Genomic DNA, 15,038 nt, shown 5'->3' with positions numbered 1-15,038 from the left:
AAAATGTAATTTGCTAAAATCATTTTGCTCAGTCGGTGGTTATTAAATTAAACTGACTAATTTAATTTTTTACGGTGATTACACAGATTTATTCAAGTTAGTAGTAGTAGCAGCAATCATGTCTATAGTAAATGAGATGATAAAGTGTCAAATTTATGTTTTCTATTTTTACTATTCCATGCAAAAAAGAAGTAGAATTTTACTTTCACTTTACTTGCTCCTTTGCAGAAAATGCATACTGACAATATGCATTCAGATTTTATTATTGCTCAAATTTTATTATTTATGTACAACAACATCATCTCCATTAATTTATTATATAATTTTATAATAGTTTACATGTGCAATAGCATCCAAAATATGTTTCCAACCTAAAAAACAATAATGGTTATATTTGAAGGAATTGCACAATATTAACAATGTTTTAGAACTGATTTGAAATTATATATAATGTTCAACAGGCTGTGTGGGTCACGTAATGAGTGGTTGTACTGTCTACACCTTAATGTTTGTAGAAACTTTCAGAAAGGTAATTTCCTAATGTATCTGAAGTTATGAAATCTAACCAGTGGTGTTACAAATACTGCCGGTAATTACAATAATTACAAAGAAATTGCCAATTCTTATAGCTAGAACAATTGAGCAAGAATGCTTGCTTGTGTTAAGATCCAGTGATGTGTTACTACTGTACATGCTGATCCCCAGTTGATGTGTCAGGTCTTTAGTGAGCCTTGCTGTGTGTAGTTGAACATGATTGAGATGGTGGGCCCTAAACAATGTGCTCAACATACAGTAAATGTTTGCCTAGAAATCACCACTGATAAGTAGAAGCCAACTCCTAATATCCACACCCAAGTTCCCCAACACTGTAATTCTTTGCTAAGTTTTATCAATGTGCTCTTTCATTGCTAAATGAGACACCAAACCACAAATAATCTGAAAACACTTACCTTTGCCAGCATACAGTGGGATTTCACCCATGTTGATGCACAAATTGAAGTTGGGCAGCACAGCAATATTGAGAAAAGGTGTAGTAATTGTAGGGGTTCTTGATAACTGTGATGGGATTATGAGTCTCCTATGATGCCTAATTGTGTCAGCAGCTGTAGTGGTATTTCCTATTCTGTCAGTTCTATTGATGGGTTTTACCCAGTACTAATAGGAGAACTCTCTCACAGAAAGAAAAAGTAAAGCCGTTATTTTTACAGAAAAGAGTGACATCTGGTGGTAATTTCAAGAACTGATTAAAATTGTATTGCTTAGTATTCCTTTATTTCCTAGGGCGCAGTCTGCTTGGTGTGTGTATGCTCTACCTGTTTGTGCATGGGTTTCCTCTGGCTGCTCCGGATTACAGTACAAAGACATACTGGTAGGTTTAATAGCTTCTGGGAAAACTGGCCTTGGTGTGAGTGTGTGCGTGCCCTCTGATGTCATGGTTTTTTTTAAATAATTGTGTCTTGCATAATCATACTTGCTTTGTGCCTGTTTGTCTTCTGAGACAGGCTCCACCTCCCCTCTTTCCCTGTATTGGATAAAGCAGCCAGAAAATGAATGGATGGGTGTGTAGAACTCACAAGCCTGACGTCATGCCACCACAGGCAAATTGATCTGATACACTGAACTGAAAAGGAAGTTAGTCTTAACAGGTTTAAATTATGACAGTCGAAGGCCATCACAGACACAGAGTTAGATTCTTCTTCTTCTTAACAGTAACTCCTGTTTTCCCATGGTATGGTAGACAGAGTGCAACCATGTAATGTTTTGTACCTAGAAGAAACACCCAAAGATTGCACTGATCAGGTCTGGCACTGATGTGCTGCTGCTATTTGTTCCATGGTGCCTGGCATTTTCCAGATATTGCTCTTGAGGTCTTGACTGAGACAGGGGAAAAGAAAGCTTCCTCTGCATCAGTGGTGGCAACATGGCTCAGGGTGTGACATGCACATCACTGGTAATTTGGCAAGCAATGGGCTTCCACTGCTGGATCCAAGTAATAAAGGACATTTCTTAAATCCTGAAACAACTTTTTTTTCATTTCATTGCTCTTAATTTCTTGCACTGCAAAGAAGCGGACCCTATGTTAAAATGTAAGTACTTAAATCATTGAGAGCAAAATGGAGATGTACAGTACCAGTAGTGCTTTACAATGGGAAGGCGGAAGTATGTTTCCTTCAGCTCGTGTTCATGGACACAAACAAATCCCTACTAGGAACTGATTAAAGGTCTCCATGCACAATTCTATTACTTTCAGGTCGATATTGAAGCACTTGTGTCAATGATCAGATGGGAGGAACTATAATTCTTGGGTATCAGGAAATGAGCTGTTTAGAATTTCTTACCAACAATGAATCCACTTCCTTCCACAAGATGCTGTAGTAAGGTCTGTTATTAAGGGAAGTCCACAGGATGCCCATGAATATGTGAGCGTCTTCATGAAAATATCTTTGTGGAGCAGGCGATTTAGAATAACAAACCCACATATCAGCATGTCTTTGTGAGGTGAACACAGACTGGAGCACCAGGAGTAAACCCATGCAGAGAACATGTACACTTCACACAGAAGGCACCCCAGCCCATAAATGAGCAGAGAATTCTAGAGCCATGAGGCCCTAATGACCATCACCATACTACTATGCCATTGTGCATAAAGGTATCTGATAAATAATTACAACCAACAACCAGTTGGATATACCCAGCCTTACCACTACTAGACCAAGTAGCCTTCAAGCAGAAATCTGAACTAGTGGGTACATGTGGAAATTACATGGAAGCAATTTAAAACCAAGAACATGATGCATTTCTTTACCCAAAGGGTTGTAGCGGTATGGAACAAGCAGTTCAGCCACGTTTTTTATAGCTGATAACGTGAAAGAAATAAGGGCATCAATTAACTATTACCAGTTTAAACAGGCTAGATAAACAAGCTTATGTTCTAAAACAGGACAAACACAAACATATACGACAAGTTGCTGTTTTTTTATCACAAGTGGCCTAGGAGTTGCTCATGTAAATAGTAGATATTTATGCTACATGCTTTAGGAATACAATACTGATTAAAAGGTCTGGAAGTATGAGATGAGTCTTAGAATATACGATTGCATACAGTATGTGTATAAAAAAAGTTTAAAGAAGCGACATATCATCATATTTTTTTTGTGTTGCGTAGCAATGTTACGTAAAGGAGACGAACAAAAAAGCACACAAAAAATACTCATCCGCGCAACGCGGTAATATAAACTTCTGTCTCTGAGAGATATAAACACACAGAACATACAAAATAGTTTTCACAAGGATTTATAGGTTATTATTAATCTTGATACATAATGACTTCCATAGACTGAAAAATCTAAATTTGTAACAGACGAATTTCTTAAAGATAAAAATATAAAGTGTAATGACAGTAAAATATATTTTTCTTCAATGTATTCATGGTAGCAATTTAATTCAAGAGTGCATTTTAACCAACTTCTACTAAAACTTTCTGATGTTATTGAAAAATGTAAATACGGCGCTGTTGGTGCTTTGTAATTTTTCAGTTCACTGAATAAAGTTTTGTTAAAAAAAATGACAGATTGTAGCCAGTTCCGCGCTGCTCGGGACTCGTTCAGTAAAGAGCAGCCAGCTCGCCCTGTCCAGGTCAGTAGGGAAGCATGGGGCGAGGCGCGCCCTCTAGCGTTTCGATCGGAGTCCTCCAGCGCTCCGGCAGCACAGCAGTGACAGACTGCGAGGGGGAGGCAGAGAGCTGGGTGCTCCGGATCCATCTTCATGAGAAAAGAGGCGAGAGAGAGCGAGTCCCGGCTTCACTTCTCAAAAGCGGCATCTTCTTGTGTGATCCGTGCCAGGGAGCCCAAGGAGGGGGCTGTGTCAGCGTCTGTAGGATGTCCCGACATGAAGGTAAGCGGGGAAAAATGGGTGCCATAAAGAGGGAGACGGACGAAGACGGCGGCGCTCGGCGGAGGGGGTTGCCATGTTTTGTATTGAAATGCATTGGAAGAGGCGCATGATGGCGGCCGCCATGAAAATTTGCCACTTTTTTTTCCCAACCCCCCTCTCTCTCGGGCTGTAACTAGCCGGAGCCTGACTGCGCCGAGTAAGCGCAAGGACGAGCCTCCAAATAAATCTCCTTCGGGTCGAAGCCGGCAGAGCCCCGGCCCTGCTGGGAGGCAGAGCACGGAAACGAGCGAACTGCGAGCTTTCGGAGAAGGCCCAGGTAGTGCCTCTTCGGATGTCGCTACGGGGGTGAAATCGTGGATTTTTCCGAGCCCCCCCCCCCCGGACTCCCGGCCACTGAGGTGCTGATTGCACTGTCATCAAGGTGGCCGATGCAAGGATGAGGCCTGTCAGAGGCCTACTACTCCGAGAGCAGACAGGGCACGGTGCGTCTTTGAGCCACCGCTTTGAATTTGTCAAGGAAATATCGAGACCGCTTTACTGCTTGGGTGTTGCTTTATTGTGCCTTTTCGGGTTTCATTTTGTCGAATACCGACTCTGGAAAAAACAAAATATTAAGGCTGGGTTTCAACAAGAGATTGGCTGTTCTGGACTGTTGGGGAGTTTTAAGTTACTTCTTGTTATGGTGTTGTGTTTTACTGCTCATAATTTAATCTTCTTTCTCAATAGGCTGTCGATATTTACTGATTACGTATTAAGAAAAGGTGAATTTCGTTTAAGAGTTAATAGTGCATTGACATGTTTTTATATATATATACTTCACAAGTAATATACGTATCAGATGAGTTTTTAACTTAGGTATTGGCTGTCTTGTTACATAATCAGCTGTACAAGCAGTTTACTACCATCTGAATCCTTTGCCTTTCTCAAAATTATAAGCCCCCTTAAACATTGTGTTCTTTATTTTTGGGGTTGCAGTGACGATACTGATGGTTTATAATCGCTGTGATATTGCAGGGTAACTTTTGGAGGAAGAGGAATTATATTTTACTAAGCATGTTACAGTAAATCGTAGCTCACAAGGAGGAATCTGCGTTTAAACCTTAGCCAAATCTGAAAAAAATAAACCTTAATGAATGTAGTTCCGGTTATTCAGCGTTTCGTGTGTGTGTGTGCAGTGCTGTTTCATGCTATGAAATATTTGGAAGACTGGGTAGTGGGAGAGACCTAGATGTATCTGCGGGGTAGGCGTGTTTGCAACCGAAATCCAGCGTTTACACATGTAAATGATTCTGAAGGTCTGCATGAGCCACATCAGTGAACGGTTTTTGCCTAATCCAGAAAAGCAAAGAGTTGATCAAGTTGTTCAGAGTTCTTTTTTTTACCAGCCTCAGTGCAATGGGTGACATAAAAAATTAATAAGCATTGATCCTGGGTTTAGACTGCTGCTTTGCTTATGTATAGTTTGAAAGTGGTAATTTATGAACGAAAAGACTCCACTTGATGCGAAAACATCCAAGTGGTATTTAATTTGGTATCCAGACCAGTTTTATCTGTGCACCTTAAATCAAGGAATTACAGGAGGCATTGGCCGTTATGATTGAATGACTCAGCTGCACAATTTGTCTTTAATTATAGATTTTACTGAATTACAGATCTACTAAACTGATTAAGATTTTGTGTTCACTAGGATTCACAGCTCTGAAATTAAGAACTTTAGTTTAACCCAGGTTTTTACTGAACTTCCGTTATATTAAAGATTGAATCCCTTCCACATTTTTGAAGAAGTTCTTCCAATAATCTCTGCTTCGTTAATCTACTTAATTTGCCTCATTACTGAATTTGTTCTCTTTCAGATTTTGGGTAAATGGCACCGTTTACCATGAAACGATGACTTGCAGACCTTAGTCAGAGTGATCAACCACTGTAGAATATATGTGGGTTGTGATGCAAAAAAACCCCGATAGGCACAGTGGTAGAGATGTAGAAATAAGTACTGTAATTTAACCCCTTTTATAAAGGACACAAGCTAAGTCTGAGCTTGTTTGCTTGTTTTCAGTGCAATATGGCCCAAAGCACAAATGTTGTGAAAGTGGAAAGATATTCTAAAATAATAGTTTCATCCCTATTGCAATGCTTGAAACGTCCCAATTACATTGCAGCTTTCTGGAAGGAGGTCTGATTTCTGAAACTTGTTTTATACAATCCTAACTTTGCTAGCTCACAGCTCTTTCATCACAAACGGTACTATTATGGTCCTCAACAGCATTCTGTATCTGTGGTAGATTTGTTGTTTGTCACAGTAAAAATTCCTTTGCTTTTGTGTCAGTGCTTTCTTAAATTCAGTTAAGGAGTGTATTTGATTCTGGCTATTGGGGAAGAATATCTGGAAAGGCAAAAAATGCGACACTTTTGCCAACATTTCTGTTAAGACAACATGAAAGGGTGCTTTTAAATGCTGGAAGAAGGAATACATCAAAGTGCCAGGCTGATTTTAGAAAAACTTTTTGTTTTTCTCCAAGCCTGATTTATTGCAACTTGTTCCCAAGTTGTACTAATATTATATGGGTTGTCAGTAAATCAATTTACTTTTTTGTGCTTTTTACAACTTAGTGTATATATTATTTAGATATCTTACTGAAGAAGTGTGGGAGCGTGTTTTCTTGTTATGCTTTTCTTAATATTGATGCTGGTGATTGTGTACACTTTAATTGTTGGGTAGTAGCTTTATAAATCAGTTATTGGAGTTATAGATGTCCAAAAGCCACATTTTTAGTATATGTTTAAATACTTTGAAGAACTGGGTGCAGTATCATATTACATAGTTCAGGATGATTGTGCATTGATGAATGGAGCAAAGTTTAAATCTATAAAATCTATAATTCTTTCTAATACTACAGAGGATTTGTCCACCTTTGCATCAAAACACATGGTATCCTATACTTTCACTGACCGTCTTTAAGTGAAGTTAATTGAACACTTTAAAGTTGTTTCCGATAGTATTTTTGCTTGAACATTCACACATGCAATGCCTCTCAGTTTACTGAAATATGGTATATATTTTAAATTTAGACAAAGTAGATAATACCTTCGTTGTAAAAAATATAGTCCTTAGAAAGCATTCAGTCTTTGAATAGCATGTGCTTAATTTGTAGTAATTCCAGCTGATAGTCAAGTGCTTTACATTTTTTTTTCTTAATAGCTTTTTCTAGGATGTGTTGAACATTCTTTTCAGGTTTTAAAAGCATCATCTTCAGTTGGCTGTGTTTTGCAGTCACAATACAGATTTACTTGTTAACTGTATAAAGGATGAGTTAAAGATCTGTCATGCACACTCCCTATCTTTGTCTCATAACGTCTACGAGAGACCAGCGTGGTTTATCTCCTCAAGTTTTATTTTTGTGATTTTTTTTGTACATTGTTGAAGATATTAGGAGGTGATCAATTTTATATATCAGCTTGAAGGTTCATTCAGCACGGTTTTCAGAAATTGCAAATTATTCTGGACTGAAAAACCATTGTATGTTTTCATATAATTGTGCCATTAACATTGCGATTTAATATCAAGCAAAATTACTATGATAGTGTATTAAAGCAGTATTATCGAACAAAACAAAGTCTGGGGTAGGTTGCACAGAGACTGGATAGATGCCATGCTAAATAGTGGAGCAGTGCCCAGTAACAAAACCGTGAAGTATCGTTTCTGTGTGAATCTTGGTACTTAGCTGAATTTCTTTTCTTCAGGAAGGTTTCATGTCAGAATAGCTAAAGCAGGCCCACCCTGTGATGCAGGCACAGCCATGCTACTTGGGAGCAATTAAAATTCTGCATTAAACTTGTCAGTGTGCACTTTGTTGTTGTCTTAAAGGTAGGCTATACACCCTGGATTTTTTATGTTGATGTTCCTGCCAAGCTTAGCTATAGTTCCATAGCTGGTAGTTCTTGCAACATCTTCTGAGTCTTTAATTGCTTAATTGAATTATGTGTTTGAAGTGACATTGGTACCAGGTCTTTAAAACCTGCATGACTAGTTTGTAAGTTTGGGAGCAAAATCAGAAGCCTTGAGTTCTTCCAGATCTCTGAAGCAGTTAGACTTTAAAACGTTCTTGCTGACCTACAGAAACGGTTGTAGAGTTCTGTGGCATACATTTTAATCTGTGGAAGCATTTCTTCATAAAACCTTTCCAACTCAGAAATCAACTTTGTCATTTAATTGCTTGAATTTTAGTAGTTTTTCCATCTATTTGTAGAAGTAAAGAGTTTTCTTTCTTTTATTCCAAAAGTACCCAAACATGTTTGAACAAGTGTTTGACATGCTTGTACAGTATCTAGTCTGTATCCCACTAATGAAACCAGTGATTTTAATTTAAATGGAAGGCAGTAAAAGGAAATGATCTAGGTGTATTTTGACTAAAGTAAAACTGTGTAAAATTCAACGAGTGTGTAAAATTCTTTATGGCTTTTTAATGACTGCTGCAGTGTTGCAGGGAACACTGTAAACATTTTGCATGGCGGTGGTGCACTCTGTCATGTTCCGTTTCTCATTGACTTTTAGTTGTAGTTCTGCTTTTTGTGAAACATTTAATGGCACTTTTGCTGCAGATTAACATCTTTAATAGATGTTAAATTGGGCACGGGAGAGGTCAGCTGACAAGCACTGTGGTTTCTTGTGTGGTATGTCCTGGCAGTATATACTGTATGGCACTCCACAATCCAATACAATGAATTGCTGGAACAGTTTTGAGAAAGCATCAAATTCAGAACTTTGCTCAGTCGTGTCTTGGAGCTCTCTGGATCTTCTCACACAGAAACAGTCAGCTCTGTGTTGACATGTACCCACCTCACCCCACCCCCCATCCCCTGGTTCCTCTGCCACCACATTCAATGACTTGGACTGTGCAACTACACTGAAATGCTTGCTGAAATTTACTGGTTACTAAGACCAAGGAGTTGCAAACAAAGAGGTCTGAGCAACAGGAAAAACTGTGATACAACAGCAATTTGATACGTTTGTAGTGTTAGTATTTATTGTGTATCCTCCGGCTGCTTCATAACGACACTGTTGCTATTGTTGGCCCAGAGGATCATGGTTTAAATGTCCACATTTCATGTCCGTTTGGCCCATCTCCCTTTTCATTTTCTCAGGGTTAGTCTCGCAAAAACAAGCTTTTCTTTCTTGTTTCTTGCTTTAGAAGCTTTTAAAAGCCTGAGTTCTAAATTTGAGGTTCTAAATTTGAGGTTCCTGCAGTTCTCTAGAGAGCTCTGTTTGCGTGGTCTAATGAGGAGAGATGTTTTTAAATGCTATTCTTCACCAATTGTTAGGAATGACATGTTGATGACTACCACATTGTTCCGATCCTGCCTGTGCAGAACCATTTCATCTGCTTTCTAGTTAGGATCTGGGAGAAGCTGTGGGCTGTGTGTGCCTCATTTGGTTCATTAATCTATCGGCTCCACCCACAGGTTCTGGTTCTTGTTACTGTTGCAAGGTCCGACACAAATGTCAGTGCGGTCTGCACTTAACATTAACATTTTTGCCACACTTTCTTCGCATTTTCCCTGCTTCTGCTACAGAATAGATTGCAAGTTTTTTTGGTAGGTCCCGTACTTGGTGTGCAGTGAAAGACATCCACTAGATTGTAGTTGCCGATTAAATAAACCCTTTCTAGTAGATGCCTCGTTTCCTCTCAAGTTCCTGGAGCAGATTTTTCACCTCAGGGAAGTGATCTAATTAGATGACTATTATAGCACGAATGTTATTGGATTATTTGCCAACTTTTGTTCTAAATGGAATTATACGTAGTTGGATCATAAATGCTTCTTTTAAGCCTATGTATTCCGCAGGATGTAGACGCCTATACACTATACATTTCTGACGTTATCTAACCCTTTTCCATGTGTCATTGACTGACAGTTGTTTTCAAAGGAAAGCAGATATAACTTGATCATCCTCCTCAAGATGGGTAAAGCTCGTCATTCTGCTGAGCTGTCTCATCAGCATATTTAATTGAATTATGAGGAAAGCTGTATAACAAGTCTTCCGTCTTAATGCTTAATCCGATTGAAGCTGCTCTCCCAGTGAAAAATTGCTGCATATCTAATAGTGTTTATTTCTTATTCTAGAACTTTTATACATATAGTTGTGTTTTTTAATTTACTGTAATAGTACCCTAGCTTCTACCCCTGTGCAGATATGCTTTGCTTGACTTTGCTATTAACTTGTTGGCAGTTGGGAGTTCGAGGTGTGATCGACGAAGACTAGACAACGCCAAGAAAAATCAAATACATATGTCGTATTTATCATGTGACCTTCATGTACCTGTGTCCCTACAATCAGTGTTAAATCTTTTTCTCATCAATTTCCCTACGGGATTAATAAAGTATTATCTATCTATCTTTTAATTTTGAGGAGCGTTTTGTCTGGACAGTTAATTTCAGTTAAGGCATACCAATTTCTCGCATTGATTAATGTTTAATGAATGCATAAAGAAACCAAAAGCAATTTAAATCGTATAAGGATTCTGTTGCTGTGAAGTTAAAAATTATCTTATTGCAAAGTGACATATACTTTAAGGTTATGATTATATAATGTTATAAAACACAATATACTTTTTTATAATAAGGATTAAGGTCAGTAGAACGGCCAGTAAAGTGATTACAAATGCAATAGTAGTGTTGGTGTTACATGCAATAAATGTCTGTCACCCCAGTGCAGGGCTCTGCATTATACTTTTGCAATAATTTGGGAAAAGGAAATGAATTTATACTTGAGTCTTGTCCACGTCCACTTTGTTTTGAATTTTTTCAGTGGAACGTGCAATGTATTATACGCATTTTATCACACGTGATCACGAATCCCAACTGAAACCAACCTGTAGTTTATCGAGAAAATTTCAGTTTTTTGTAGTAAGCGCACTGACATTTAAATGAACAGACATGACCCAAGTAACTTGATTGTGCTGATTAGCACTTGCCATCGACAGTGTTGATCAACAGGAGGGCTGTTTGTGAAAGTCACAGTCTGGTGGCTTGTGTGGCCAGCGTTGAAAGTGATGCAAGCTGTGTAGCTGTGACACATGCTTTGTGTTGGGCAGCAGACGCAGTCTTCTGTGATCCTGCCCCGTTCCGATGCTCGCGAGTGGCGAATAGCTCACTCTCTTCCTTCAAGGAAGACACTGTTGCCTGAGCAGCACGAGGGCAGGCGTTGTCACATCAGGAGGAGAAACAGGGATTGCAGCGAGTGAGGTCCCAGGACTTTTTTCCAGTGTTGCTCCATGCAGTCTGATTGATACCGGTCCTTCCGAATGGAAGTCCTGTAGCAAGTAGACACTGACCATCACACTCTGACCCCCCATCAGTTTGTACGATTAGCTATTGCCGGTGCCACGCTTTCTACCACGCTCGCTGTTGTCCATCAGGGTGGTCTGCACAAAACCTTTGCTCATCATTAAAGAGGATTTGGCTCCACTGCATGGAGAGCTGAGTTTGCTTAGTCCAGCCTCCAACATACTAATGGCATGAAGACACTTGTCCATCTTATCCCCTTGATAAGTGACTATAGTGGTTCCTCTCTGAGTTAAAGTTGATTGCTTTATGATTGGTTAAACATCTCATGCCTGTGGCCAATCAACACACTCAGTTAAGGTGATGTAGTGCTAATATAACAGTAATTTCTATCAAATATTTGATACCAAAAATGTTTAATCGCATCCAGAATCCATAACTTCATTTGTTGTTTGATTTGCTCTTTAATTTAACATGAGAACGTTTCTCAAAAAGCATTCCTGATACGTCAACAGCAAAGACATTGAAATGCACCACTGTTAAATAAAAATTATGAAGGAGCTCTTCTTTGAAATGTTGAATTGATGTCCTGACTACGTGGTGATTAAAAATCCTGTCGTGCCTTTCACAATATTAGGTGTGGTAACTGACTCAATTCCATTTTGGACTAAATTATCTGACTTACCTAAAGTTCCCATTATTGGTGAAGCAATTTCTAACTTCTCTACCTGAACGGCTGTGCTGGTAAATACTTGGGTGGATGCTGTTTTTCAGTAATGGTTGAAGTGGGTCTTCTTTCTATATGTAAAGCAAATTGAGATCCTTGGGTCTATATATGCAATGAATTATTAATAATGATTATTAAATAGTTGCTTACATCAGTTAAAGCAGAAAGGGATAAGAAAATGATGGGAACTTTTTTCTATGCACATGTTAATTTTGTATAGATTCTAAACTGTGTGTTTTAGTGCACAAGTATGCTAGCATGCAGTTCCCCTGCTCTCCTGGTTTATACAAAACATGAAGGAATAAGCCTTGATAGCTTTTCTTTCCAGATAACATTATTTTTAATATCGGCGTGATGTACAGCTTCAGTACAGTATTTCTTTCCATTGAAAGTGCGTCAGAGCCCGTGATACAAAACGCCTCCTGTTCCATCTTTATTACAAAAACGGTATTAATACGTACACTTTAGTTTGTAAATGATACCCTTTTCTTGTTGGTCGTCTTAATCACAACTGCTATATTAGTGGCAGTTTTCTATTTTGGACATCAACACTGTGGTATGAATGTATAATGGTTGCTTAATTGGCAACGCTGTGTTTGTGACGGCACTCAAACAATGAATTCTCACATTTTAATTCTATAATTTAGGACACAGTAAGGGGAACTGGCGAAAAAAACAGTGCAGCAGCGTCAGCTGAAGGTGTTGGAGCAGGGAGATGCAGTCCACGTGCTGACTTTTCCACCTCCAGCCCTCCCAGTGCAGAACGTTCTTTTTCACAAGACGCGTCCGTTGTGGAGAATCATTTCTGTGTATGCGTGCACTGTCCTAGTAAGTCCTACCCAAGCAGCAGTAGCAGTGTTATAACACCTGTAGTGTTATGATGTTATAAACTGTGTTGAGTTGAGTACTCTTAACTGTGACAACCGGGTTCATCTCACAGCAGACCTTCGTCCCAGTTTCGCCAGATTGTCCCCCAGAGATATTCGCAGATCATTGGCTGTGTTTCTTGGAAACATATTAAACAAGGTACAACTATTGACGTTTATTTGTATTGATAATTAATCATCATGTAGTTTGTAATTATTTATATATACATGATCATGTGTTGGCTTATTTTGGTGTGCATATACTCTATTTAAATAAGTCATTCACTTTAAAAGACACTTAACTTTATTCCCCAGGAGACCAAACAGATATGTAGCTGCTGTCTTTATTACCACCCTCCAACAAAGGTGAATACCATGTTGGTACCAGTCATTGAATACTTATTTTGCTAGTTCTCACCGGCTTACCACTGTTGATACAGTGGAGACTGTGCACAATAAGGCTTCCATTTGCTAGGAAGTTCTAGTTGGACTTGTTAAAGCTATTTTTACTGTAGAGCTGTTTAGTAGTGAGGCTTGCCTTATGACATCTGGGGCCTTTGTTCCAGTGATGTTTTAATATTGTTCGCAAGTTGTTGTTTTTTTTGTGAGAGAACTCTGAATGCCTTCATCCACTCAAGATGGGAGCAGGATGATGTCGATGCTTGAAGGATCTTTTCTCAAAGGAAAAGTACAAAGTGAAAATGTCGGAGCCTTGCCACTACTAGCTTATCGATTATGAGCCAGATTACCATATCACTGGGAAGTTTCACAAACATTCCAGCAGTATTCAATATGTATACATGTATTTCATATATATTGCTATATATAGTAATATTCCAGCATTACACAATAACACAGCTATGTACCTTACATCTGTGTTAAGGTGTTTCCTGCCTGCTTCCACTTGCTGTATTTCTAGGTATTTATTTTGGCATCATCTTTGCAGGCACTGTGGGGTATATTTGTTTTATCATTCCCTTCCAAGCTTTAGAACAATTCAGTGAAATATCCGCAGATGCTTGTGATCCGTTTCCACAATGCACGTCGGCAAATTTGGTGTCATCCTACAGATTTTGGTGTTGGCGCCATGACTTTCTTGCTCAGCAGTGAGTTTTGTGAAATTGAATTATTTCGGTACTGTGATAATTATAATAATAATAATAATTGCTTACACTTATATAGCGCTTTTCTGGACACTCCACTCAAAGCGCTTTACAGGTAATGGGGACTCCCCTCCACCACCACCAATGTGCAGCATCCACCTGGATGATGCGACGGCAGCCATAGTGCGCCAGAACGCTCACCACACATCAGCTATCAGTGGGGAGGAGAGCAGAGTAATGTAGCCAATTCATAGAGGGGGATTATTAGGAGGCCATGATGGGGTAAAGGCCAGGGGGGAAATTTGGCCAGGACACCGGGGTTACACCCCTACTCTTTTCGAGAAGCGCCCTGGGATTTTTAATGACCACAGAGAGTCAGGACCTCGGTTTTACGTCTCATCCGAAGGACAATGATAGATTCATTGTTTTGAATTTAGCACTTGTTAATATATAACTGAGCGGTCCGGTGTGCTGAATGACTTCTGCATTTTTTAGTTAATGAAAAATTGGAAAGTGAACATCATGGTTTAATACAATATACACTATTTATCAGATATTTAAATCCCTATGTAATGGTTGAGACTAACCAAAAAAGGTTGAATACGGGGTTTACCAGTCCAATGAGGATCTGGCCTGTTCACTATAGGAAAACCCTTCTTTAACATTAAAAATTGTTTATAGTCCCAAGCAGGGATTTGAGATGAAATTGTTAGATTGCGGTAACTAAAATGTAAGACCGTTAAATTTATTTTCTAAAGTCTCGGTATAAATACGTTTGTAAACGTTTTTCAAAGACGAACCACATTCGGGAAAGGTCAGATTGAATTCCAATTCCAATTTGTGGCGTTTGTTGTGCCACAGTTTAGTGGATTTAAAACCCTGTGCTGTCTTCACATGTTTCAAGTAGATATGACTTGCTTTTGTTTGTGCAGTGAGCTTCAGCTGGAGCATGCCCTTTCTCCATTATCTTCTTTCATCGGTTGGTTTGAAAATGGGTCTGTCTGCTTTTCTTCCATAATTGACAGAAATACCCAGGAGTAATGTTTACATCTTTGGAAGGCACTGCACCTGAATTCAAATAAATGAGTATGTCTGCTTAGTAGCATTAAGAACTCTTTTGAAACTCTACATTTTGCTGCACCTTGCAGTGTTCTGTATTGAGCTGTC

General features: G+C 38.9%; 1 protein-coding gene across 2 annotated transcripts in view; it reads left to right on the top strand.

Annotated features, from left to right (window-relative positions):
* Positions 1–3,670: 3,670 nt before the first annotated feature.
* The window catches only part of kcmf1 (potassium channel modulatory factor 1), a 30,211-nt gene continuing 18,843 nt past the window's right edge, over positions 3,671–15,038 (top strand). The window contains exon 1 of one of the 2 annotated variants that reach the window (XM_088629102.1): positions 3,671–3,894. In XM_088629102.1, coding sequence (XP_088485228.1) covers positions 3,879–3,894 — 16 coding nt within the window. In that variant the 5' untranslated portion in view covers positions 3,671–3,878. Of the gene's footprint in view, positions 3,895–4,056; positions 4,377–15,038 lie in introns of those variants that run through there. The other variant, XM_088629103.1, reaches the window with a different exon arrangement.

Source organism: Lepisosteus platostomus, chromosome 4, assembly GCF_059453375.1.
Source record: "Lepisosteus platostomus isolate fLepPlt1 chromosome 4, fLepPlt1.hap1, whole genome shotgun sequence".
Lineage (NCBI taxonomy): Eukaryota > Metazoa > Chordata > Actinopteri > Semionotiformes > Lepisosteidae > Lepisosteus > Lepisosteus platostomus.
The sequence above is the reverse complement of the archived record's forward strand: the minus strand, read 5'-3'. Positions and strand labels throughout refer to the sequence as shown.